Source organism: Delphinapterus leucas, chromosome 1 (genome assembly GCF_059928025.1).
Source record: "Delphinapterus leucas isolate spDelLeu-1000000601 "Yukka" chromosome 1, BTC_Dleu_Yukka2, whole genome shotgun sequence".
In the NCBI taxonomy this organism is placed as follows: domain Eukaryota; kingdom Metazoa; phylum Chordata; class Mammalia; order Artiodactyla; family Monodontidae; genus Delphinapterus; species Delphinapterus leucas.
In genome coordinates, this window is record NC_143129.1 from 48,797,684 (window position 1) to 48,824,961 (window position 27,278).

The 27,278-nt window shown below is 39.4% G+C and overlaps 1 protein-coding gene across 2 annotated transcripts in view; it reads left to right on the forward strand.

The window, feature by feature from the left end:
- Nucleotides 1-8,000: 8,000 nt before the first annotated feature.
- Nucleotides 8,001-27,278, forward strand: part of CENPF (centromere protein F) — a 59,552-nt gene continuing 40,274 nt past the window's right edge. The window contains exons 1-7 of one of the 2 annotated variants that reach the window (XM_089909729.1): nucleotides 8,001-8,129; nucleotides 10,792-10,990; nucleotides 11,984-12,180; nucleotides 17,814-17,935; nucleotides 18,350-18,441; nucleotides 20,885-21,176; nucleotides 22,305-22,507. In XM_089909729.1, coding sequence (XP_089765855.1) covers nucleotides 10,829-10,990; nucleotides 11,984-12,180; nucleotides 17,814-17,935; nucleotides 18,350-18,441; nucleotides 20,885-21,176; nucleotides 22,305-22,507 — 1,068 coding nt within the window. In that variant the 5' untranslated portion in view covers nucleotides 8,001-8,129; nucleotides 10,792-10,828. The remainder of the gene's footprint in view (nucleotides 8,130-10,791; nucleotides 10,991-11,983; nucleotides 12,181-17,813; nucleotides 17,936-18,349; nucleotides 18,442-20,884; nucleotides 21,177-22,304; nucleotides 22,508-27,278) is intronic. The other variant, XM_022593387.2, reaches the window with a different exon arrangement.

The window sequence follows — 27,278 nt, forward strand, 5'->3', positions numbered from 1 at the left end:
CCGAAGACTCTCTTTCCTAGAGGGTTCAAAAATCCCCTAATATTAAGCTTTGAAAATTAATTCTTGTCCCAAAGAATGTGTTAATTCACGGTTCCATGGTCAAACACAGTTTAGATATGCACAAACTAAGCATGAAAGCATGCCCCTTACCTATCAGAAACCCCTGGTCTAAAACCATCAACACCAGGCAAATGCATTATGGTTGCACTTCTAATTTCACAGATGAGGTAGCTGAGGTTCTATCTACATAATAGAAGCTTTAAAACATTTGGGACCACGACGGAGTTTTCACCTGTTGAAAATAATAAATCATACGTGTATGGCAACTTCTGTTTAGGCTGAGTTCTGCCAAAAGCAGAGACTATGATAAGGATTTGAATGGAAGTAGTTTATTTGGGTGATGATTCCAGGAAGGGAAGTAGGGAGCAGCAAAAGTGAGACAGGGGAAGCGGAGAAGCCAAGAGAAGGGTGACAAATTGCAGTTGTTACTGTAGATGCCAGTGGCTTGATTCTCCCAGCATCTACCAGAATTGCCCATGGGGAAGATGGAACCCTTGGATGTTTATCTGATGCCTCCTGACCCCATTAATTGAGGATTGCTCCTGGGTACAGTGACTGTCCCCATGTTTCCAAGCTGTGCTGTGACCTCCCTCAGCTTCAGAGAAAGCCCTGGAGCAGAGAGGTGGAGTGACCTATGGCTTGTTGAGGTAGAAAGAGTCTGAGCCCACAGAGAACTGTCTACCACAACTGTGGCTGAAATCAGAGCTGGGCCAAGGGGATGTCATAAAGTACTTGCTATAGACCACGGCTTACACTAGTTAGATCCCTCTGTCCCCCTATTAAATTCGCTTTGTCATTGTGCCTTCAAAGCGGTGGCCACATTTCTAGAAAGGACTTTGTGCAGGAGAAACAGTGGAATAAGCTAATAGTGCCTGCTGGTCCCAAGGCCATGACTGAGATTCATCAACTTTCTCCTCTACCACTTATTCTAAATGACCTCATCCTTGGCCAGCATTGGCTGGTCGAATTTATTTGGCTGGTAGGGGATCCCAGAACTTCATCTGAGTGGTCAGGCCTTAGATTGCCTTGCCCTTGTCAGGCTGCGGTGGCTGCAATTGCTTGTTCACTATTACTATCAAATACACAAACACATAAGGGTACCCCAGTGAACCCCCTGAGTTCCAGACACATTCTTCCCTGTCCCCTTAACATAGTAACAATTCTAGCTTCTCATGATAATCAAGGTTGAGTAACCTCACCAGTATTATAACTCCTTTCTTTGCCTGCTGTTCCACCCACATAAGGAAAACAAAGAGACGAGTTGTAGCTTCAGATTTTGTGGAACCCTTTTGTGTCACTGGGAGTAGTGTTCCCCACTCCCCACTTTACCCAGTAGAGCCCACACTAGAATGGGAAACACAAATGGGTTATTATGAGTGATAACGAGAAGGGCTAATCCTTGTTCCACTTTCTGCCATCTGGATCTGGATTTTCGAGCTATGAGGGACACAGCTTGATATATTGGTTCAGTACAGATAGTGCGTTATGGAGGATAGTTCCCCAGTTCTATAGGATGTTGCCTTAGCTGAGCTGTTAATAGGCTATTCCAATATGGTATTTTTTTAAAAGATTTTTTTGATGTGGACAATTTTAAAGTCTTTGTTGAATTTGTTACAATATTGCTTCTGTTTTTATGTTTTGCTTTTTTGGCCGCGAGGTGTGTGGGATCTTAGCTACCGGACCAGGGATCGAACCTGTACCCCCTGCATTGGAAGGTGATGTCTTAACCACTGGACCGCCAGGGAAGTCCCTCCAGTATGGTATTTGTATTGGTTTCCTGAAGCTGATATAACAAAGTACCAACAACTTGGTGGCTTAGAACAACAGAAATTTATTGTTTCACGTTTCCAGATTCTAGAAGTTTGAGATGCTGTTGGCAGGATTGGTTCCTTCTGTTGGCTGTGAGGGAGACTCTGTTCCATGCCTGTCTCCTAGCTTCTGGTCATTTAGCAGCCATCTTTGGTGTCCCTTGGCTCGTGGCAGCGTAACTCTATTCTTTACAGGGTGTTCTCTCTGTGTCTCTGTCTCTGTGTCCAAATATCTCCTTTTGATAAGGACATAGTCATATTGGATTAGGGCCCATCCTAATGACCTTATCTAACTTAACAGATTATATTTGAAATGACCCTGTTTCCGATTAAAGTCACATTCTGATGTACTGGGAGTTAAGACTTCAACATATGAATTTATGGGGGACACAATTCAACTCAAACAGTATTAGACCAGCTACTTCCAGAAAAAAGCATATGGTAGAACCAGCAAATCCCATGGTCATGTACACATTTCTCAATAAAATAGGTCCCTTGGCACAAGGCAATCGTATGCAGGATTCTATGACTGTTATCAGGTATTCTATAAGCCCTTCATAGAGTATTTCTGGCAGAGGCACTGCAGAAAAAGAAGATAAACCCATATCAGGAGTAGGTATCAATTCCTTTAGACAGGAAGGGCTCCAATACAATTGACTTGCCATCAAGAAGCTGGTTGGTTGTTTTTACTTGGGATACTGAGGACACAGTGTCGGTCTGATGATGACAGGTTGATTATGCAGCAGAAATAGTGGTTAGACCAGCTTTTTTGAGAGGGAGCCCATGCTGTTGGGCCCATCTATAGCCACATCCCTGACACCATGGCTATTCTGATGATGGGACCATTGTGCACTCGGGTGACTGAGGGCATCCACTGGACAATCCACCAGACCAATCATCCTGTCCATCTGGTTGTGTCTTCTCTGTGGTGGATGCTCTCTAGAGGGCATTGACATAAGACCCAAAGACTCAAACTCTTTGTTCTCTTTTCTGTAAGGTCTACCCAAAACCCTCTTCTCTAAAACTCTATGTCTCTAATAATTTCATCCTGCTCCTTCCAGGCCCCTGACATGTCAGCCAAATCATTTGCCCAGAGGTATATCCTGAACTTGGGCTACCTTTTCTTCCATGTGAAGCAGACAATCAACTGTTCTGCTCACAGCTCTGCACACTGGAATCCCCCCCTGTGGTGCTGTAGGGAGCATCAATTTGTTTTCAGGACACCCCAACATATGAAGCCAACCCATCTGTGAACGAGGATCAGGCATTTTCTCCTCTTTGGCTTGTTTGGGGAACCCACAATGAGACCATAGATGTGCATTGAGACAAAGCACTGGTGAAACAGAACAGGTGACTTGCGGCCACTTATTTATGTAAGTTATTTGTGGCTTGGGCTCCATCATAGAATGGCTTGCAGCTGCACCCACTAGAACCCCTGACTTGGTGGATCTGACAATACTCAGCTAGTGATGGACAAACCTGATATTCCAAGGTCAGGTGCTCAGTCTTTAATAAAGCCGGTAGCACATCAGGAGTCTTTTTTCAAATCGTGAGTCATTCTCTACTGGAGGAAACATGGCTTTGCTCCAGGATGCTGGGGAGTCTGTGCAATGAATTTCTCCTTGAGGCTTGCCAGAGGCTTGGCCTTATTGGCCACAGTTATCTCTAGTATTATTAGGTTTGCAGATTATATGGCCAGACGCAGGGCCCTGCCTTGATTTTGCACAGTAGTGGCTCTCAGCTTTCTGCTGGGCCAATGCTTGAATATTTCTGGTAATATAAATCAAGTGAAACCCAAGTGTGTTGGCCATTTATCTGTCACCTAGGAATATAATCCCAATCAAAATTCCAGACGGCTTTTAGAAAAATTAATATTCTTATTCTGAATTTTTTTAAAGATAAAGTCCCTAGAATAGATGACACAATTTTAAAAAGATCATAATGTAAATCAAGGATTTACATTACCTAATTTCATGACTTACTATAAGACCTACAGTAATCAAGACTGTGATACAGGTGTAAAGATAGACATATAGATCAGTAGAACAGAATAGAGAGGCAGAAATCTATCCATATTTGTATATTCAACTAATTTTCAATGAAGAAAGGATAACCTTTTCAACCAATTGTGGTAGAATAACTGGATCTCTATATGGGAAAATGTAAATGTTAACCCTAACTTCACACCATACACAAAAATAAACTCAAAATGAATCATGAACTTAAATGCAAAAGCTCAAATTATATAATTTCCAGAAGAAAACAGAAGAAACAGTCTTTGCAAATTTGGGATAAGAGATTTATCAAAAAAAGAGCATGATGTGTAAAGGAGAAAATTGAATAGGCTCCATCAAAATCAAATGTTTCTGCTTTTCAAAAGACATCATCAAGAAATTGAAAAGACAAACAATGGACATATATCTGACAAAGGCTTTGTATCCAGAATATATGGGAAATCATACGAAGACCAACTTAATAAAAACATAGACAAAATATTTTAATAGATACGTCACAAGATATACAACTAAATAATAAGCATGTCAAAAGATGCTCAATGTCGTTAATCATCAGAGAAATGCAAATTAAATCCAGTGTGAAATACACACACCAATTAGAATGACATAAAGACTGACTACCACATGTTGGTGAAGATGTGGATCAGAGATAAAACACTCATGTATTGTGGCAATGTGAAATATACAACCACTTTGGAAAAGACTGAGGATGTTTCTTAAAAAGTTAAACATCCATGGTAACTAGACTTATTGTGGTGATCATTTTGAAATGTGTAGAAATATCGAATCACTACATTGTGTAACAGGAACTGCTTCACAAAAATAGGATGTTGGAAATGGAAGCAGGCTTTTCAGTGCTTTTGTGGCAATCTCAGGATATTCCAACTTGACTTTAATCCAGAACGTATGAAGATTTGAAGTTGTCTCAAACATATATTTTTTTACATTTATTTATTTTATTTATTTTTATATTTGGCTGTGTTGGGTCTTCGTGCTGCACACGGGCTTTCTTTAGTTGCGGTGAGTGGGGGCTACCCTTTGTTGCAGTGCGCGGGCTTCACATTGCGGTGGCTTCTCTTGTTATGGAGCACGGGCTCTAGGCGCACGGGCTTCAGTAGTTGTGGCTCGGGGGCTCTAGAGCACAGGCTCAGTGGTTGTGGCACACGGGCTTAGTTGCTCTGTGGCATGTGGGATCTTCTCAGACCAGGGCTTGAACTTGTGTCCCCTGCATTGGCAGGCGGATTCTTAACCACCGCGCCACCAGGGAAGCCCTGTCTCAAACATATTTTTAAGGCCACCGTCATTTGCGATCTCAAGCAGTTGATCCTCTTCTAGGACGGACAAAGTCGATTCACCTGGCTTATTCACAAATGGGTCACAGATCCATTCCTTCCCAGTTCGGGGGTCTTTTGTGGTTGGGAAGTAACGCTCAAAGTCTTTTGAAAACTGAGATAGCTGATCATGCACCAGCTGGGAGAAAGAAGGCCCTGGCTCAGTCTCTTTCAAAATCTCTGCTAATGTTTGAAACATGTCAAAAATCCCAATGTGCACTCATCACCCCCAGAGTTCCAGTTTGGCTTTGAATGAAGCCACTTGATCTGCCGACTTGAACACAGTTGTCGTTCTCCCCTGAAGTGACAGATTGAGTTCATTGAGCAGGATGAATATGTCACACAAGTAAGCAAGTTTTGCAACCCATTCTGTGTCACTGAAATGTGCTGCCAGTGGTGACTCTTTCTAAAAGAAATCTCTAGAGCAGCTCTCATAACTCAGAAACTCTGGCCAGTGATCTACCTTTAGAAAGCCATCTCACTTCTGTGTGTAAGAGAAGACGTGTGTGCTCTGCATCCATCTCCTCACAGAGCTGCACAAACAGACGTGAGCTAAGGGCATGTATTTTAATACATGATAATATTAATTGATAATAATATTGATAATTGTTCATTATCAACTTAATCACATCCTGCAAAACGCTGTTAAGTTCAGTTGACGTTTTTCGGCTGGCCAGCATTTCTCTGTGGATGACACAGTCTGTAGACTCACATTCAGAGGCGACCTCTTTGACCCGAGTAGTGAAACCAGAAAGCCGTCCAGTCATGGCAGCTGCTCCGTCCATGCATATACTGACACAAAATGACCAATTCAGTTTTCCTGGTATGTAATCATTCAAGGACTTGAATAATTCTGCAGCTGTGGTGTTGGTTGGCAACAATAGTGCACATAACATATCCTCATGCACATCCTCCTGAAAAATATATTGCACAAAAACAAGCACTGTTGCCTTGTTGTCAACATCGGTAGACTTGTCAACCTGGATTGCGTACCACGGTGACTCATTAATCCTCTTTAACAATTGTGCCTCAGTATCCTCTGCTATTTCATCAGTTCCTCTAGTTATGGTGCTAGCCAAAAACAAAGCTGGGGAAAAATAGAGGCAGGGGAAGGGAATCATAAAATTTAGTCACAGAAATATCACTGAAGTTGCTACAATAGTCTCCATCACATAATTCCCTTGTCCAAGAAGTGAATGTATTTCTTTATTATTTATTATAAAATAGTGTAGCACAAAGCTTGGCTATACAGTGGTCGCTAATAGACATCTGCTTAGTAATGAATGAAAGAATAGTAACTGCAAATTTCTCATTTAAACCTTGAGAATCCTCTATTACACGTCTTTCTAGTTCTGTTTTCCTTAGGCAGCTAATACATAGTTGAATAATTACCCTGGGAAGCAACATAGTTGGAATTGTTCTTGGCGTCAGAATTTGGTTCAAATCCCCAAACAGCCAGATACTAGACTGATAAGGGAGAGTGTCTCATAAAATTCTCTTCCCTTACCTGCTCCCTCCTCTCTCCTTGGGGCTTCAAGGAGACTGGAGAACAAGGCCTTTCTCCAGCTGGCAGTTTTACTTCCCAAGATAATTTTATTTTTAAGTTCTATGTGTAAAATTACTCGGGAGTTACTAGGGATGCAAAGATGAATTTAAAAAGATTTTAATCTACAGGAATTTCTGAGTCTGAAGGGGAGCCAGACGTAAACATAGATATCTATATGTATAACTATATTTATCTACCCATCTATTATAAGACACGGCAAAAATCCTAAAAGTGAAGTATAAACCAAGCTCTAGGAAAGGCCTAGGAAATTATTATTTCTAAGGGGTGGGTGGGAATAGCGAAATTTTAAGAAGAAAGTGGCATTTGAATGGTGTACTGAAGGATGAGCAGAATTTCAGTGAAAGGTAAGGGGCTGCAGGAATGGTCTAATAAAAGATAAAGAGAGGGAGACAGAAAGATTGGAATCTATTGAGGAAGACAACAGCATCAGAGATATATTAACTTAACAATTCATTGTTTTGCTCCTGCCTTTAGAAGCTTACTTTTAGTCGAGAGAAATAAAACGGGTACATAAATACCCACAGTACTAGTGAGCTTCATAGAAAAGGAGAGGTTGCATCCTGTTTCGACGATTTTTCTGGCTACAGTGTTCTCCCCTGGAATCCCAGCTAACAGATGTTCAGAATCACCTCTTTAGAATATGATCAATAGAGAACAGCAGTTAAGAGTGAGATCCTGCATGTTCTAGATTCAATTTCAAATGACTTAGCTTCTATGTGCTTCAGTTAACTTTTAAATAAAAATAAGAATATTTTCCTCAAAGAATTGTTAAGAATGACACGGGATGAAGAACACATGGCAGCACAGTACTTAGTATTTATGTCCTAAGTTATATATTTAATAAATAAGTAGATATGTGTGTACAGTATTGAGTTTTCACCAGACAGCTCACTCCCGCGGGCTGTAGCCGATAGGCCTCACCCTCCTAATCAGTCTGCCCATTCCCTGGCTTTTGCAGAAAGAGCGGTTCATAACGCCTCCCAGCCTCAGCTAAAGCACGTGGACTCCGCCTCCCCACAACAACAAAACACCCTGTAGCACCAGCACCGGCCGCTCTGCTCCTGTGGCTTGATTTTTTTTTTTTTTTTTTTTTTTGGTGGCTTGATTTTTAAATCCATCCGAAAGGACCAATCAAAGGCGGCATTCCGAGTGCGCGGAAGCGGATTGGCTGACAGCTGATGACAGTGACCAATAGGCTTTGAGATGAGTTTGGTCTGGGCCGGAAGCGAGCGAATCGAAAACGGGTGGCGGTCGCGGGCAGTTTGAGTTGGAATCTGTGCTCCAGCCCGCGGCGGCTGTACTAGGGCCCGACTCTCTGAGTCGGGTTTTTCCCGACTCTGCCAGCAAGGTGAGCGTTCTGCTTGGGTCCCGGCTCTGGCGGCGGGAGTGAGGGAGCTGTTGGCCTTCTGCAGGGGGTTACTGGGCGGGGATGCCTGTGGAATCGCCCTCCTAGGCACTGAAGGTGCAGCGGGCCGCCGCCTCTTCCCTTCTGACGGAACTGGGGAATCGGCCCCGGGCCAAGTTCTTTGTGGTGTCGGCCCCCCTCTGCTCCTGGTAAAAATGGGCTCGCACTAGTGTCCGGAGGCCCTGCTCGGTCACGGGCTTGCCCTTTGGAGGATCAATTTCCTCCTTTGTAAGGTAAAAGACTTGGGAGATCAGCAGGTATTTACTAGCAGCCTTCCGCGCCTATTTGAAATTTGGACATCGGTCCTTTGTTGCGTGAAGGAAATGCAAACTTTAGTTTTGAGGGTTTTGATCCGGGCAGCAGGTTGGTGTGCCTATTGTTAGTTGCGAGAGCATTTCTCTCACGCCTTCCACGTTCATTTGGCTGCGCCTGTGTTCCTAGCTCCGCTATGGGATGAGGACTCAGAAATAAATGACTTTGAGCCTGGTCTAGAGGAGCAGGCAGAGTTTTCACTCACAGGCTCCGCGGTGGCACTTTAGGCGGGAACTTGGGTTTCTTGGTGGAGATGGGGAATTCTGATAAAGGGAAAGCGCAAAACGGGCCTGCCGAGCCGGGGGTGGGCGAGTCACAAGGTCACAAAAGAGCTTCCTCGGGCACTTTCTGGGGTTGAGTGATTCGGGCATGGAGAGTGTCCTCCCCACGGTTAAGATAGAAACAGCATTTTCTGGAAGGAGGATAGTCCTGCAGATCTTTTTTGCAGGAACCTCGATATCCAGGGCTTTTCTACATCACCCACCCCCGCCCCCCACTCCCATCCCTTTGCCCCTCACATCTTTGAGGATTGCATTTTTTGTCCTTTTCTCCCAGTGGCTCCATAGAGATTGTTGAATGGTTGATGCCTTAATCTGTCAAAGTCCCCTCTAATAAAAATTAGCTTGGGTCTGGTGATTGCTTTAACCATTTATTTGTTGCTGTGTCTTAGACTTTGGAAATGGAAAAGCATTTAACTTGCCAGTCTTCCTTCTGTTTATTTCCATCATCTCTATCATCTTTTTAAATTGCTCCTTTTAATATTTTGTTCGCTATGGTGTATGGATGTCATGATTTCAGTGGCTGGCAGAATTGTTTAGGAGTTGTAGTTGTGTGCCTCTGAGGTATGATATACCCACCCGTGAACCCCTGAATGAGCAAGCTAGTTTGGAATAGAAGGAGTAGCCTATTGGGGCAGTGTAAATTGTCCTTTGTTGGTGGAGCGGCATGAGACTCCTTTAAGTAGTTTTTGGGTAAATGGGAATGGAGTTTAAGATGTTGTGTTCAAAGAACTAAAAGGGTGGGGTGGGAGGTGAGAATGGCAGAGAAAACAGCTCTCCAAGGCTTGATACTAAAGTATGTGTTTTCTGAGACCCTTCCTTCTCTTTTAATATTTGGAAAATGTTTTATTATACTTAGTACTTTCATCAACTATTTATTAATTGTTCTGATAAAAAATGTCATTGATAAAGTCGACTGAAACAAAACGCTAAAAATGGTTGTGGACTTCATTTAGTAAAAACCGGATTCTCATCCTGTTGCTAAAGGAACTGGAAAATGAATGCTTTTTCTTTCATTTAAGTTCTAAAGGCTAATGAATAAAGAATAATTGCCATACTTTTCTCCCAGCTGATTTAAATTTTCTAAGATATGTCTGAGAAAGAGGTAGGCCATTTCTATCTTGGTGCCATAGGCATCAGTATACAAATGAAAAAGCGTTTTTAGTGACTAATACAATCGCTAATATGTATGGAAAGCTTACCAGGAGATACTGTTCTAAAGCTTTAGGGAACCACCACCATTATTATTCGCATTTTACAAATGAGGAAACCAAGGCACGGAGGTGTTAAATAACATGCCCAAGGTCACGCATCTTGTAGGCTGCTGAGCAGGGATTTGAATCACTAAGGCTATATACCTGATTCCTGGTCAGGGTCTGTCTGGAGAATGACTTTACTGCATTTTGCAGTGATTCTAGTGCTAGTATGTCATTCACCCTTTGTTCATGCATGCATTGACTTAACAAATGATAACCTCTTGGGAGGAAAAGGAGGTACCTGTGCCATGAGAGACTCTGATGGGGAGATATGACCAGATTATGATGGTTGTCCTCAGGGAAGGCTTCCTGGAGGAAGAGGGACAGAGTATGAGTGGGAATTAATGACATGAAGAGAGGAAAGAAGAGCATTTGCAAAGTAACTTATCATGCATTTTATTTGTCCTGTAAGACCTATTTCACCAGAAACCTTATAGCAAAATATTCATGTCTTGTACAATGAAAACAAACTGAGTGGTAGAAAGCAGGTAGCCATATAAGAGTCAAAAATGAGATATAAGAAAACCAGAAAGCAAGGGGAAGCCAAACAAGCATACTGTGTACTATTGACACTTCACAGTCAGTTATTAGTAGTCACCTTGCAGAGGGTGGAGAAGATGGATGTTATACTTTGTTATCTTTTGAAACATGAAGTTTTGAAACTTGATTCTAGGAGGTGGTTATGTAGATTAGTTAGTCTCTGAGACTGTAAGTTTCTTTTTACTATAGTAAGACCAACAGGTTGTTTATTCTTTTCAGCTTATTTATAAATGTTTGAATAATAAAGGAGAGCAAAATGAGCTGGGCTTTGGAAGAATGGAAGGAAGGCCTGCCTACAAGAGCTCTTCAGAAAATTCAAGAGCTTGAAGGACAGCTCGACAAACTGAAAAAAGAAAGGCAGCAAAGGCAGTTTCAACTTGAAACCCTGGAGGCTGCGTTGCAGAAGCAAAAACAGAAGGTATCACTGAAATGCTGGTATTTAAAACTGTTATCTCGTTATTTGGACGAATGGTTTTGTCTTCGTCTTTTCAATTTAGAGAAAAATGATTTTGCCATCTTCAGGTGGTAATCCCCCCTCCTCTCCTTTATTGAATCTTTTTTTTTTTTTTGGCCACACCGCCGTGGCATGTGGGATCTTAGTTCACCGACCCGGGATGGGACCGCGCCCCCTGCAGTGGAAGCTCAAGCTGAGTCTTAACCGCTGGACCACAGGGGAAGTCCCCTCCCCTATTGAGTCATTTTTATTTTAATTACCTCATTTTCTCCGTTCTTTGTTTTCATTTCTGCTTACCTGCTAATGTGTAGGGCTGCTGAGTTCCATTTTCACTTCTGTTTAGGACAAAGAATTGGGCATTGCTTTTGCATTCTGCACTAAAATGGCCGAAAATCTCTGGCTCCGAATCTGGGATCAATATTAGAGCACTTTGCAGTCCAAATAGATATTGCTTTCTGAGAGTGAGCTTTTCACCTTGGTATTCCCACCTCTCTCCAGGACTAGTAAATGGAAACTTAAATAGTACTTCTTTCGTATCTTTGCATTAGCCAACCCATAGTAATACAATTACTGCTCCTAAAATGTTTTTGCTAGTGGGAGAATTTTTCAGTTTCTTACAGTAACTGGCTTTAGCAGCTGAACTTGAAAATGAATAGTTAAGGGAGGGTTTATAAGATTTATTTTTGATTTTTTAATTCTCGAAAGCCTATTAAAGCCTCTCTTTCTAGGATGGGTTTGTGTAGCCCTAACCAAAGACTGTAATACATGACTTTGCAAAACTTTTCTATCAATAGGCTTCAAAGTGAGATCATCTAACATTTCGGTGTACATCAAGCACTTACTTCTGGACTTTTTCAACCATATCTCAGAAACTTAGTCATCAGTGTTAGATTAACAGATACTATTTGGTAAATTCATGAGTAAGAGACCTAGTTCCTTTTGAATAATCTGCATTAGGTTGAGAATGAAAAAGCTGAGGGTGCAAACCTGAAAAGGGAGAACCAAAGCTTGATGGAAATATGTGAAAATCTGGAGAAGACTAAGCAGAAGATTTCTCATGAACTTCAAGTCAAGGAGTCACAAGTGAATTTCCAAGAAGGACAACTGAACTCAAGCAAAAAGCAAATAGAAAAACTGGAACAGGAACTTAAAAGGTAACTTTTTTGGGAATGGTATTTATTATAGATGTCTTTGTATATATTCATCAGATGTGGCTATCTTTTCCTTTTATGGTGTAATTATTACACATTGACATTTTTTTTTTCCAGTGGAATGAACAATGATTTGAGGAACATTAATTCTTTTCTTATATGCTTCAGTCCTATTGTTGCATGGCTCAGTACTATATAAATTCATTAAATGGTTGCTAGCTTATTCATTTACTTATTCAGTATATGTTTATTAAGCTGGTTCATGTGCCAGGCACTGTGTTTGTTACTAGGGTATGCAATAATAAATAATACCAAAACTATCAACAGTGGTTAACTGAAAAAATGGAGGGACGTTAAAGCATGGCTTATATTGATGGCTTCTGTTTTCTCTGCGTGGAAAAGCTGTTGTAGAGAATCAGAGAACTAGGGAACTTCAAAACGACTGAGGAGCACTGAGGGCTCAGTTGAGATTGGAGGCCAGGAATTTATACTGGGACCAATCTATAGCGTTTAATGAGTTTTTTTTTTTTTTCCTTTCTTTAGCATATAAATGCTAAGAAGGTATACAGGAGGATCGATTTAGGGTTTTTGGGCGAGGGTGATGGGATAGAAGACAGTGGAATAATTGAGGATATTGGAAGAGAGGGATTGAAGTTGGGTGCCATGGAATCTCAGCTGGAGAGGAGGGAAGTGAAGTCTAGAAGACTTTCCTACTGAGGTCCCAATCCAAGAGACCCATCTTCCATCTTAAGCATTACATAATCAATTCACCAATATCAATTACATATTTAGGCAATAAAAAAAGGTGCTTATTACTACTTTTCCATTAAAAAAAAATCCCCCAAACAACTAGAGGCATTATTCAAAATAAATTTAATGGGACTTGAGCACTGCTGGCTTATAAATGGAATCTTCTTGTTCTAGTAGTGGAATTTTGTCAAAATATCAAGGAGTGATAAACACTAAAAGCAAAAAAGACTTTAGCAAATTGCCCTATTGTTAATTCCATGAATATACACCCAAAAATTTTAAGAAGAAATTTTGTTTTGAAATAACTTTAGACTTCCAGAAACAGTTGTTATCATCTTACATAACCAGAGTACAATGACCAAATCAGAAATAAACATTAATTCAATACTATTAACTAAACACAGACTTTATTGGAATTTCACTCATTTTTCCAGTAATGGCTTTTTTCTGTTCCAGGATCTGATCCAGGATTCCACACTGCATTTAGTTGATGTTTTCTTACTTTTTTTTTTTTTTTTAGCATTTATTTGGCTGCGCTGGGTCTTAGTTACTTTTTTTTCTAAGCTCTGATGGTTTCTTGTCTTTTGTGACCTTGACATTTTTAAAGAGCACTAGTCTCCTTTATTGTAGAATAGTCCTCAATTTGGGTTTGTCTGCTGTTTTTCAACAACGGCAGAATTGACATTTTGGACTGGATTATTCTTTGTTGTGGAAGGCTGCCCTGTAGGCTACATTGTAGCATACTTAGAATTCCTGGCCTCTACCCACTAGATGCCAGTAGCACTTGCACCACCTCCAAATTTTGACAGTCAAAAATGTTGCCAGGCATTGCCGAATGTCCTTTGGGAGGGCAAATTCATCCCGGATGGAGAATCACTGGGTCAGATTGAGGTTACGAATTTTTGGTAAGAATACCACAGAGGTAGTGACACACCTTTATAGTGACATGTACAGTAGTGACATGCATCATATCAGAGTGTACATGATTTAATTTGACTTTTAAACTGATCGCTTGTTAGGGTGTTTATCTGGGTTTCTGCATGATAAAGTTACTGTTTTTCCATTTGTAATTAATAAATATTTTGATGCCAAGAATTTTTTTTCCTGGCATAGCTGCAATCTTAATTCTACCTACAAAGGAAACATACTTTTGAAAGTTAAAACGTTTAAAAATTACAGTTTGCCCTCCATATCCATGAGTTCTGCATCCACAGATTCAACCAACCAAGGGTCAAAAATATTTGAAAAAAATTCCAGAGAGTTCCAAAAGCAAAACTTAAGTTTGCTGCGTGCAGGCAACTATTTACATAGCATATACATCGTATTAGGTATTATAAGTAACCTAGGGATGATTTAAAGTATACAGGAGGATATACATAGGTTATACGTAAATACTACCTATGTGATTTTATATGAGAGTTGAGCATTTGCACATTTTAGTATTCAAGGGGGTCCTAGAACCAATCTTCTGCAGGTAGATTGTTAGGGACAACTATATGCTTGTCTTATGGTGAAGCTGATAATTTAAGTGCACAGAAATCTTTTTCTAATTTTGTTTCCTATCCGTGTGGGAAGGTGGCTATCTATAATTTGCAATGTTAGAATGATAAATAAATTTCTGTCTTGTTGAGTTCTTTGTTTTCCTAAACTCTATCCTGGTCTGTGTTGTTCATCACTGTATTCCTAGCGCCTGGCAATTGTAGGTCCTCAAATATTTGTTGAATGAATGAATGAAAGAGAGGCATTTGTTTTGGAAAGCAGGTGCTCGGGAAGTAGGAAGCTCACTTCAGTATGCTAGAATAATTATTTCTTTGAAAAGAACATTTTGGCTGCCAACGTTAGAAATATTGGTTTTAATAATTTACTTTATTAATTGGTTTTAATAATTTAATTTAATTTAGACAGAAATGTTAGTATTTTTTAACATTTGAGAAAAAGATGCTTTTGTATACATTTCCCTATTTCATTGAAAAGTGCCATTTGGTAGCAATGCCTGCAGATATAAAGTTCATGGTTGTATCTGACATGTAGCAATGTTTAAACGTTAGCATTAATATTATCATTATTATCAGTTGTTAGTTATTATCATCATGGTATTAGGATACCCTCATAGCACATTTAGTTTAAAAATATTTTTATTATCTATGATGTTGATAGATATAGATGTTTATAGAAGTTTACAAACTGTATAAACTTTAGACTATAAAAACTATTGAGTATACTCTTCTATAGTATAAAAATTGTTAAGGGTATAAGACCTATAGATTACAATAACTATTGAGTATAGTTTTAATTATTTAATATTTTGGGCGGTGTTGGGTCTTTGTTGCGGTGCGCAGGCTTCTCATTATCGTGGCTTCTTTTTGCAGAGCACGAGCTCTAGGCACGCAGGTTTCAGTAGTTGTGGCACGTGGGCTTCAGTAGTTGTGGCTCGCAGGCTCTAAAGCGCAGGCTCTAAGGCACAGGCTCAGTAGTTGTGGCACACGGGCTTAGTTGCTCCACAACGTGTATGATCTTCCCGGGCCAGGGCTCGAACCCGTGTCCCCTGTATCGGCAGGCGGATTCTTAACCACTGTGCCACCAGGGAAGCCCTGAGTATAGTTTAAATTTTTTCACTGGTAACCTTCCGGTACAGGGCAGGAACTTATTTTTTCCATCAATGGCCACCGATTTCAGGTACATCTTGAACGAGTTAGGTTGAACATTTGAAATGTTGGTCAAAAACTGGTGAATAATAGACACAGAACACAGACTGGTTGTTGTCAGGGACTGGGGGAAGATGGCACTGGGGAGAAATTCCTTAATGGTTAAAGAGCTTTACTATGGAATGATAGAAATGGCTTTTAAGTAGATAGAGATGGTAGTTGTACAACACTGTGAGTGTAATTAATGCCACTGCATTGTTCACTCAATCTGGTTAATTTTATGTTACGTGAATTTCACCTCAATAAATTATTTTTTAAAACAAAACAAAAAATGAACAAACAAAAACAAACAAATAAAAACTGGTGAATATTACCAATCTCATATAGTTAAATTAGACCTAGGAGAAAACAGCTTAATTTAGTGTTTTTTTTGTTTTGTTTTGGTGGTGGTGATTTGTGTTTTTTCTCTCCCTAGGAGACAGGAGATACAAAGGTTTATAAAAATAATAGGGTATACTTTTATTTAATAGTTAAAATTAATAAACTTTTTTTTTTTTCTTTTTTACTGAAAAGATGTGAATTTGAGAGGGCAAAGAAACATCAGTTTTGCAAAGTTCTTCAAAATTCATCTCTGGAGTTTTACCAACCTTTTTACACCTTTGGAAGTCTATAGACCTGCAGTGTCCAATATGGTAGCCACTGGTTACGTGTGGCTGTTGAACACTTGAAATGTGGCTAGTGTCAATTGAGGTGTGCTGGAAGGACACAACCCAGTCCAAATTCTGAAGATTTAGTACAAAAACATGTAAAATATCTTATTAATGATTTTTGCAATGATTATAAGTTGAAATTACAGTATGGAAAATATTGAGTTAAATATTAAGATTAAATTCATTTATTTCTTGTTACTTTTTTCATGCTAATACAACATTTCTGTTGGAGGGCTCTTACCTGTTATAAATTCGAATGTGACAATTTGATTTGCTGAGCAGCCATTTTCAGCTCATACATTGCTTCTTCCTTCCCAGATTGAATTTGGAGCAGGCAGAGCTAGGGCACTGAGGCACTTTCTTCACTACTTTCTTCACTCCCTGCTTTGAGTAATGTGTCCTTGGCAAAGAGAATGGTGCACATCATTAGCCATTCTACTAGGGTGTTCATTTTATTTCTTGTGTAAAGTTAAACTCAGAGACATTGGAGACTTGCAGGAATTGAGTCCTCTCTTAGGTTTGCTTCTGAAGGGTGTTACAACTGAAATGGTAGGGATACTCTGTACACATATACAATACAGTCGGCCCTCGTATCCACAGGTTCTGCACCCACAGATATGGAGGGCTGAGTGTACGACTGCTGTTTTATATAAGGGACTTGAGCATCCCTGGATTTTGTTATCTGCAGGTGTCCTGGGACCAACAACCCACAGATCCCAAGGACGACTGTATATAGCTCACTTTCTCCAGTTCTTTGGATCTGTTTCCTGCCAGTATCTTTTCTAGATGCATTACGTTAACTTGATTTTTAATATGTGTTTTAAAAATATCACAAAAGACGTGATATGTATATCAAATCTCTGTTTGTTTTTGGTTTTTTTGCGGTACGCGGGCCTCTCACTGTTGTGGCCTCTCCCGTTGTGGAGCACAGGCTCCGGATGCGCAGGCTCAGCGGCCATGGCTCACGGGCCCAGCCGCTCCGCAGCATGTGGGATCTTCCCAGACTGGGGCATGAACCCGTGTCCCCTGCATCGGCAGGCGGACTCTTCAACCATTGCGCCACCAAGGAAGCCCCAAATCTCTGTTTTTATAATGACAATATTATAAGTAATGCCATCCGGTTTTATGATTTGAGCCCATGCTCCAATTTCCTCCTATGTTTCTGAAATTCTGGTATTTTGTAGCACTGTGTCTTTCTTTGGCCTAGAATATAAAATTTCATTGGAATGTGTCCCAACCCTCCCAACTCTTCTTTGCTACTGTGGTGGTTATTACAGATCTTCATTATCGTCTTTATCACATTGTAATTACTGGTCTATATTTCTGTTTTCCTAACTAGACTGAGTTCCTTTGAAGACAAAGGACTGTCTCATAAATTAGTTCTTATTAAATGTCTGTCGGATAAATGAAGTGGTAAGAATTCTTAGAGGGTTGGTGTTTTTGTAAGTTTATCGCTTTCTGAGAATGTATGGTGTTGGTATTCTACAGCTGTTGCTCTGATTTGCCATCCTCTCGGGTCCTTTTCTCACAGGTGTAAATCTGAACTTGAAAGAAGCCAACAAGCTGCACAGTCTGCAGATGTCTCTCTGAGTCCATGCACTACACCACAAAAAATTTTTGCAACTCCACTCACACCAAGCCAGTATTATAGTGGTAAGGATATTTTCCCTTTGTATAAATAGCTCTTTTATTGAGATTTTAATTCTGCCAAAGAAATGAATTCATTCAACTTTGAATTCAACTTCTAATTTTAGCATTAAAAAAAAAGCAGCCATTAGTTACATATACATTTGTGTATCTGTTGAACTATGTTGAGCCATCAGTAAGCCTTTAAACTTTTCACTTTATCCTATGGTATTTTAAAACATAATTCAGTTTTGGAATATTTAAAACACCTATGTTTCCATGTATTTTGATATTTGAGTAATTTGATCAGTATCCGTTGCCTTAACCAAAATGTTCTTTCTATCTGATGTACTAAGATACTCATTTCTAGGCGATCTATCATAATGATTCTTTGCAAAATCAGTGATCGAAGTAAAACTGTATTTCAATGTCTGTGTTTAGGTTCCAAATATGAAGATCTAAAAGAAAAATATAATAAAGAAGTTGAAGAACGAAAAAGATTAGAGGCAGAGGTGAAAGCCTTGCAGGCAAAGGTAAATTAATTATGGGCCTTTTAATAGAGTATGCAGTTGAAGAAGTACTTGGATATAGGATGCAACAAGGATAGAGAAAAATCTGCTTTACATAGGGCTGGCACATTTTTATTACACTGAGAAAATAAAGTTCCTGGCTCATTGGTTATGGTATTTTTAAATTTTAAAATAGGTAAGAGTAGAGTAAAATAGATTGGGGAGGTGACTTTATCCCTAAATATTAAATGTTCACCGAATTCCGTGGAAACTCTGGTAATGTAATTACTTCTCTGTTAAGATCTAATGATAAAGAAGAAGTTTCAAGAGGGTGGGACCAGAGTCATAACTGACACTCACTAGCTTTGGAACCTGGAGGCGATTGCTTCCTGTTCAGGCCTTCTGATGGAATGTGGTGATTGCTACCAGGGACGTGAGGTTTGGGGGTCATTATAAATGAACTGTTTATTTCAGGTGAAAATGTTATCAACGTAATCTCCCCAGTTCTTGTAAATAAGTTGCTGACAAGTGTTTTAAATTACATTTTGATAGGGGTAAAAAAAGCAGAGAGAGGTGGGTGAAAAGATTTGTTTAACATCAATAAAATAAACAAAATGCGTATTTTGGAAACCCCAGCTTTTAGTTTCAGGACTGACCCAGAAAATACCTGGTGTCTATAGAATATACCTTTCCCATTTCTGTGCACGATGTTATTTATTATTTATTTTATTGTGTTTTTTTGCGGTACGCGGGCCTCTCACTGCTGTGGCCTCTCCTGTTGCGGAGCATAGGCTCTGGACGCGCAGGCTCAGCGGCCATGGCTCACGGGCCCAGCCGCTCCGCGGCATGTGGGATCTTCCCGGACCAGGGCACGAACCCGTGTCCCCCGCATCGGCAGGCGGACTCTCAACCACTGCGCCACCAGGGAAGCCCGATGTTATTTGTTTTTTAAAAAATTCCAGTTTGGCACTTAATGGCACAATTCTAAACATATGAACTTGGTGAGATGGCACAACTTAGCAAACAGTTTAAGGCTGAATTTATACGTAGATGCCTTAAATACTGAGGATCAAAAAAATACCTGTTAGAGCTTTAACAATTTAAATTCTTTTTACGCCTTTAACCCTTGTTTTGAGATCACCAGGGTTTTGATATGTAGCAAAGGCATTGCTTACAAGATGAATAAAATTAAACAATAATTCTCTGGTCTGACTTGGAAATATGTGCTTTGTTCAGTCATTGGTATCAATTCTGGCCCTGACATCTGTTCCCAGAGTTATTTTGTGGAGGACTATGAGTCTCCAGAAGCCTTAAACCTTTCCCTGTGGCAAGAAAAGCCCTTGCTATCAAAAATTTAACTTGGGCTTCCCTGGTGGCGCAGTGGTTGGGAGTCCGCCTGCCGATGCAGGGGACACGGGTTCGTGCCCCGGTCCGGGAAGATCCCACATGCCGCGGAGCGGCTGGGCCAGTGAGCCATGGCTGCTGAGCCTGCGCGTCCGGAGCCTGTGCTCCGCAACGGGAGAGGCCACAACAGTGAGAGGCCCGCGTACCAACAACAAAAAAACAAAATTAACTCAGCTTCTATAGCTACACCTTGATAGTTTTCAGAATGCAGGCAGAGAGAAGAACAAAAAGAAGAGTTCAAAACAGCAGAAAATCCACAAATGTGTATTATATAATAAAAAATACCTCATACGACATTTTTTGGGGGAGAGTGTTATGGTGGAATGTGAGATTCTTGAAGGAGTTCTTTAGGTTAGTATTGAATTTTGAGTCTCAGTGTGCAAAGCTACAGGGGGAGGTGACCAAGGAGGGGCAAAGTAAAATCAAATTTCAGAATTCAAAATGGCAGTGAGTACTCACATGTGTTTTTATGAAGTATATGAGGGATGCAGAATAAATACAAAAACTGAGCCCATTTAAAATAGATTGGGCCTCAGATGGTACTGATTTCACCCTTCAGTGCCAAGTCTGACCATTAGAACATTTCCTCACTGGTTATTGGGACCCAGTGGTTCCCTTGACTTGATGAATGGTCTTTCTTGGTACACAGTGGAAGTGTTACCTTCTTGGCATGGCTTTATGTTCTATTTGAAAATAAGTACATAATCTTTTTTTTTTTAATTGCAGTATTGCTGATTTCCAATGTTGTATTAGTTTCAGGTGTATATAGCAAGGTGATTCAGTTATATATATTATATATACATATATACTTTTTCATATTCTTTTCCATTATAATTTATTGCAAAACATTGAATGTAGTCCCCTGTGTGTAAGACCTTGTTTATCTATATTATATGTAGTAGTTTGTATCTGCTAATCCCAAACTCCTCATTTACCTGCCCTCCCACCCCCACTGCTTTCCCCTTTGGTAACCATAAGTTTGCTTTTTTATGTCTGTGAGTCTACTACATAGTCTTAAATATTTTGACTTCTAAAGGGCTCTAAAGAGTTTCTGTTTTTACAGAAAGCAAGCCAGGCTACTCCCCAAAGCACCATGAATCACCGGGACATTGCCCGACATCAGGCTTCATCATCTGTGTTCTCATGGCAACAAGAAAAGACCCCAAGTCGTCTTTCATCCAATGTTCTAAAAACTCCAATTAGGAGAGATTTCTCTGCATCTAGTTTTTCTGGGGAACAAGAAGTGACTCTGAGTAGATCAACTTTGCAAATAGGGAATAGAGATGCTAATAGCAGTTTCTGTGATAATTCTAGCAATTCTCATCTTTTGGATCAATTCAAAGCCCAGAATCAAGGTAACTTCTTTAGCTAAATTAAATTTTCCTGAGATAATTTTAGAAGTCTAGAAATTTCTAGACATTTTTAGCCCTAGAAAGTGCTCATGTGTTTTGTTAGACCCATCAGTGATCAACATCCCAGCCTGGTGATGTGAAATACTGTCTTTGGGATAATGAGAAAAGATATCACCATTTGGAAAGGTACCTTTATTTGTACTATAAAGCTGGTGCCATGAAGACTTGAAAAGTAGGGTGAGTGGCTTTGACTTTCCAGAGTGGGGCAAGTAGGTGGGTTACAGTTGACAATCCCCACAGCTCTCCCCTGGCTCCTTTTGTGGCCCATGAAACAAGCCAGTTTTGGCCAGAGGTGTGGCATGTGTCTGTAGGAGAGCTTTGCTGTGTGCTGCCAGGTTGTGTGTATGGGAGAAACCTGTAACCTTGGCTGCTGCACCACGCTGCTGCTGACAGCCAAGGGTGCCAGGTGGTGTTTTGGAATCTAGTCTGCAGACTATGATAATTTCCAGTGCTATGGTAGATTGAAAATCACCATCTGTGTGCACTGGTGAGACCTGTCACATGGCCAGTGCCATTGGAACCAATATTGTGTATATGTGGGGAAAAAAATGAAAAAAAAATTGTTGTTAATTTTGGCAATAGAGGAGGTTCACACTGTCTTGCTCTTTACTGGAGGACAAGCTACTAGAGAATGTGGGAGGGTGAATTTTTCACTGCTTAGCACTCATTTGCATTGATATGGGCACAAAAAATATATTAGTTTGTGGGTGTATAAAACCAAGTGGTAATTTTAGTGCAGGCTGTTATATGTGGTACACTTTTTGCAGTCTCGATAAGATACTATTCACGATTTTAGAAAAACATTTCTGCTCCCCCAAGTTTCTCTGTGAAAACTTATGAAAATTTGTTTCTCCTGCTTTCTGTAGGGTTTTTGAATACAAATAACAATAAAGACTAAACATTGAAATTAAATCCAATTAAGGTAGCTTCTTTGTTTAATGTGAATTGATTTATGTTTGACTCACCAAAGATTTCAGAGCAGAGTAACATTGATACATTCTGAGTTTAGTTGTAAATGTCTTTGTGAAAAATATATGTTAATTGAAGTGTGGGTTTTGTTTGCGATTTAAGAGCTAAGGAGCAAGATTAGTGAGTTGGAACTACGTCTGCAAGGACAAGAAAGAGAAATGAAAGGCCAAGTGAACAAGCTTCAAGAACTCCAACTCCAAGTGGAGAAAGCAAAAGTGGAATTAAACGAAAAAGAGAAAGTTTTGAACAAAAGCAGGGATGAACTGGTGAGAACAACTGCACAGTATGACCAGGCATCAACCAAGGTACTTGACTTTTCATGAGTTATTGATAAATCTCCATTTTTTCCCATATCATTCTTTGGAAAGAGTACTCTGCACTTAGACTTGTGAAATAAATATTAGTAATGAACCTTATTATATACTAGGCAGTATTGATGCAGTTGAACAGTAAGTTCTTTTAGAGTTGGGTAGATCTGGGGTCAAATCCGGACTGCACATTTTCCCAGCCAAGGGACCTGGGCAAGTCACTGATCTCTTTTATATCTCAGAGGGTGGTGAAGAATAAAGATAATGTATGTACAGTGCCTGGCAGGTGCCTAATATATAAAAGAGGCACTTAAAGTCATGGAGCTTTAAAAGAGGTTTAGGACATACGATAGAATTAAATAGACCTACTCCTGGGATCCAGTGTATACACTCCTACCATTTAATTTAAGGCTCTAATTAAGGCCAAGCTTCATAGGCTGTTATTTGGGGGTTGTCTTTGTTGTTGTTGTTGTTGCTTTGCCCCCAACCTACCTCTCTAGTCTTGTCTTCTCTTTTTTCTATTATTCATTCATTCACTGACTCATTTGACAAATATTTGACCTTCTACTGTATGTCAGCCACTGTTCTAGACCTGGGGATGCAGCAGTGAGTAAATAGACAAAAAGAATGGCCCTTGTGGAGCTTCATCATAATGGGGGACGTAATGTAGATGTACCAGTCACGTAGATAGTGTGCTATATGGAGAAAAGCGTAGAGCAAAACGAATTATCTTCTAGGACCAACTGCAGTTATTTGGTGTTTCTTGAACCTAATCTGTGTCTGGGTCAGTGTTCTGCTCATATTTGCCTTTCTGCTTGGCATACCCGCCTCTTGGAATACTCTTGACATGCTCCCCATCCTGTGAGCTCCTTCTCTCATTTCTTAGTGCGGTGAGGTCTTTTCTCCTGGCTTCCATCCCCATTATGACCCTTTTATTGTCGTTATTTATGTTCTAGCTCTTGTAGTTCCCACACTTGGCTAATTGTCAGAATCACTGAGAACCTTGCAGAATTAATCTTCTTAGACTCATGTCTGAAGTGGGCCTATGGAATTTACCTTTAATAAAATCTCTAGGTAAAAACCACTGTAGTAGGTAGAGCTGTATCTTCTATTTGCTTCCTGGGAACAGGCTCTTTCTGTCTTTCTTTTTTTTCAAATTAATCCTTTTTATTTTAAGATAATTATAGATTCGTGTAGTTATATAAAATAATACCTTGTTAATATAATGGGTTACAATGATTGCTTTTCAGATATTTGAATGTCTTTCATCCTTGGAATAGACCATACTTGGTCTTGGTGTATAATTCATTTTATATATTTCTGACTTTTATTTGCTAATAATTTGTTAAGGATTCTTGTGTCTATATTTGTGAGGGATGTTGTTCAACTGTTTTCTCTTTTTGTACTGTCTTTGTCTGGTATTTGTATCAGAGGTAATATACTAGCTTCATAAAATGCATTGGGAAGCATTCCCTTCTCTTCTCGGAAGAGATTGTGCAGAATTGGTGTTATTTCATCTTTATACATTTGGTAGAATTCTCCATGAAACTATCTGGGCCTGGAGATTTCTTTTTTGGGAGATTTAAAATTATAAATTCAATTTTTAAAATAGTTACACAGCTATTAAAATTATTTACTTCACATTGGATGAGTTGGGTTAGTTTGTGATTTTAGAGGAAATTTCATCTAAATTGTCAAATTTGTGCATGTGGAGTTCATAGTATTTCCTTATTCTTTTGATGTCTGTAGGTCAGGTTTATTCCCTGTTCATTTCTGATATTTGTGTCTTCTCTATTTTTCTCTTTGTCAGTACTGCTAGGAATTTGACAGTTTTGTTGCTCTTTTATTGATCTTACCAAAGAGTCAGCTCTTTAATTCATTGATTTTTCTCTATTTCCTATTTTCAATTTCATTGATTTTTAAATTTTTTTTCCTCTCTGTTATTTCCTTCTGCTTGCTTTAGGTTTATTTTGCTCTTCTTTTTCTAGGTTGTTGAGGTGGGGAGCTTAGCTTACTGACTTGAGACTTCTTCTTTTCTAATGCAGACATTTAATGCTATAAATTTCCCTCTCAGTACTGCTTTAACTGTGCTCTGCAAATTTTGATATATTGTATTTTTTTAAATAATTTTTTAAAACATTTATTTATTTATTTTTGGCTGCATTGGGTCTTCGTTGCTGTGCACAGGCTTTCTCTAGTTGCGGGGAGCAGGGGCTACTCTTTGTTGTAGTGCGTGGGCTTCTCATTGTGGTGGCTTCTCTTGTTGCAGAGCACAGGCTCTAGGCACATGGACTTCACTAGTTGTGGCATGCGGGCTCAGTAGTTGTGGCTCGTGGGCTCTAGAGCACAAGCTCAGTAGTTGCGGTGCATGGGCTTAGTTGCTCCGTAGCATGTGGGATCTTCCCAGACCAGGGCTTGAACCCGTGTTCCCTGCATTGGCAGGCGGATTCTTAACCACTGCACCACCAGGGAAGTCCCTGATATATTGTATTTTAATTTTTATTCTTTAATGTACTAAAAAAATTTTTTTTTCTTGGAACTTCCTTTTTGGCTCATTGATTATTCAGAAATACCTTGTTTAGTTTCCAAGTGTTTGGAGCTTTTTCTCTTTTTGTTATTGATTTCTAGTTTGATTCCACTGTGTTCAGAGAATATACTTTATGATTTCAGGTCTTTTAAATTTGTGGGGGTTTTATGGCCTAGTATATGGTCTATCTTGGTATATGTTTCATAGGCACTTGGAAAAAAATGTATATTCTGTTGTTGGGTGGAATGTTCTAAAAGTGTCATTAGCTCCTGTTGGTTAACGTTCTTTGTTGAATTCCTCTGTATCTTTGCTGATTTCTTGTCTAGTTGCTCTAGCAATTGTTGAGAGAGGGATATTGAAGTCTCCCATAATTGTTGATTTGTCTATTTCTCCTTTCTGTTCTATCAGTTTTTGCTTCACTTATTTTGCAGTTCTGTAGTTTGGTCCATACACATTTAGGATTGCTATGTCTTCTTGGTGGATTGACCCTTATCATTATGCAATAGCCCTCAGTGTCTCTGGTAATTTTTTTTATTCTGAAGTCTACTTTATCTGGTAGTAATATAGCCACTGTAGCTTTCCTTTGATTTATGTTTCAAGATGTATTTCTTTCTGTCTTTTTACTTTCAGCCTATCTATGCTATTAAATTAAAAAGTATGACCTAACTATAAATTAAAAAATAGGCCTAATGTGAGTTTTGTGTGGACAGCGTGTAGTTGGGTCGTATTTTTTAATCCACTCTTTTAAAACACTATTCCCTTTTAGAAACACTATCTGTCTTTTAATTAGTATATTTAGATCACTGATATTCAATGTAATTATTGATATGTCATGGCTTAAGTCTTCCATCTTATTTTTTGTTTTTTATTTCTTTCATTTTTCATTTCTCTTTCATTTTTCCTGCCTTCCTGTAGGTTACTTGAACACTTTTTAGAATTCCCTTTTGAATTATTGATAGCGTTTCTGAGTGTATTTCTTGGTAGAGTTTTATAATGATTGTTTTAGATAATGTATATGCATACAATTTATCACAGGTTATTGGTGTTGTCATTCTATCAACGCTAATAAATTATCGAAAATTTACTTCTCTTTTTGTCCTTATACCCTCCTCCATTTATAGTATAATTTCCTTCAGTGTTTTCTCTACATACATTTAGAACCACATCAGACAGTGTTATAATTTTTGCTTCACTTGTCAAACGTAATTTAGAAAACTGAAGAAGAGATGGAAAGCCTATTGTATATATGTTTATTGTTCATTAACTTATTGTTCCTTCCTTCATGATTCCTTTCATATTTCCTTCTTTCATTATTTCCTTTCTGTTTAGAGAACATCCTTTAACCATTCTTTTAGAGTAGTTACAAATCCTCTAAATTTTCTTTTGTCTGGGAATGTTTTGATTTCCTCCTCATTCCTGGAAGATATTTCTGCAGGGTATAGGATTCTAAAGGTTAACAGTTTTTTTCTTTCAGCACTGTCTTGTTTTTCCTTGGGCTCCAAACTCTCTTGTTAATCTTCTTTCTTCTCTTTTTTCAGAGCTTTTTTATGTTTGTTTTAATGTAATGTGCAAGGTTTTGGATTATTCTTGGTGGGAGGTAGAGGGAAATGTTCATCTCTTCCATCTACCTGGAAGTGGTAGTCCAGGTTCATTTTTAGAATTCTTCTAGTGCAGTGCTTTGCACCAAGAAATTCTTGGTAACTATGGCTTAGATGTATGAAGGAACATGATCTCCCTTGATCCATATATTTATTCTCTTTGTGCAGTCTGGGTTTGTAATTTGGTTTTCTAAGTTAGAAAGACTTGGATTCAAACCCTGGCTCTACTACATCCCAATTGTGTTGCTTTGGAGCTATTTAATTAACTTCTGAACTTCAGTGTCCTAATCAATAAAATGGTGTTAATAATAATGCCTTTGTCATAGGATTGCTGTAAAGTTTGTGATAATTTCTTTTAAAATATTTATTTATTTATTTTCCTTGTTTTTTCTGGCTGCATTGGATGGTAGTTGCGGCACACGGGGTCTTTGTTGAGGCATGTGGGATCTTTTCGTTACGGCGTGTGGTCTGCTCGGGTTTCTCTCGTTGTGGTGCACAGGCTTCTCTCTAGTTGTGGTGTGCGGGTTTTCTCTCTCTAGTTGTGGCACGTGGGCTCTCTCTTTGAGGCACGCAAGCTCAATAGTTGTGGCACATGGGCTTAGTTGCCCCACGGCATGTGGGATCTTAGTTCCCTGACCAGGGA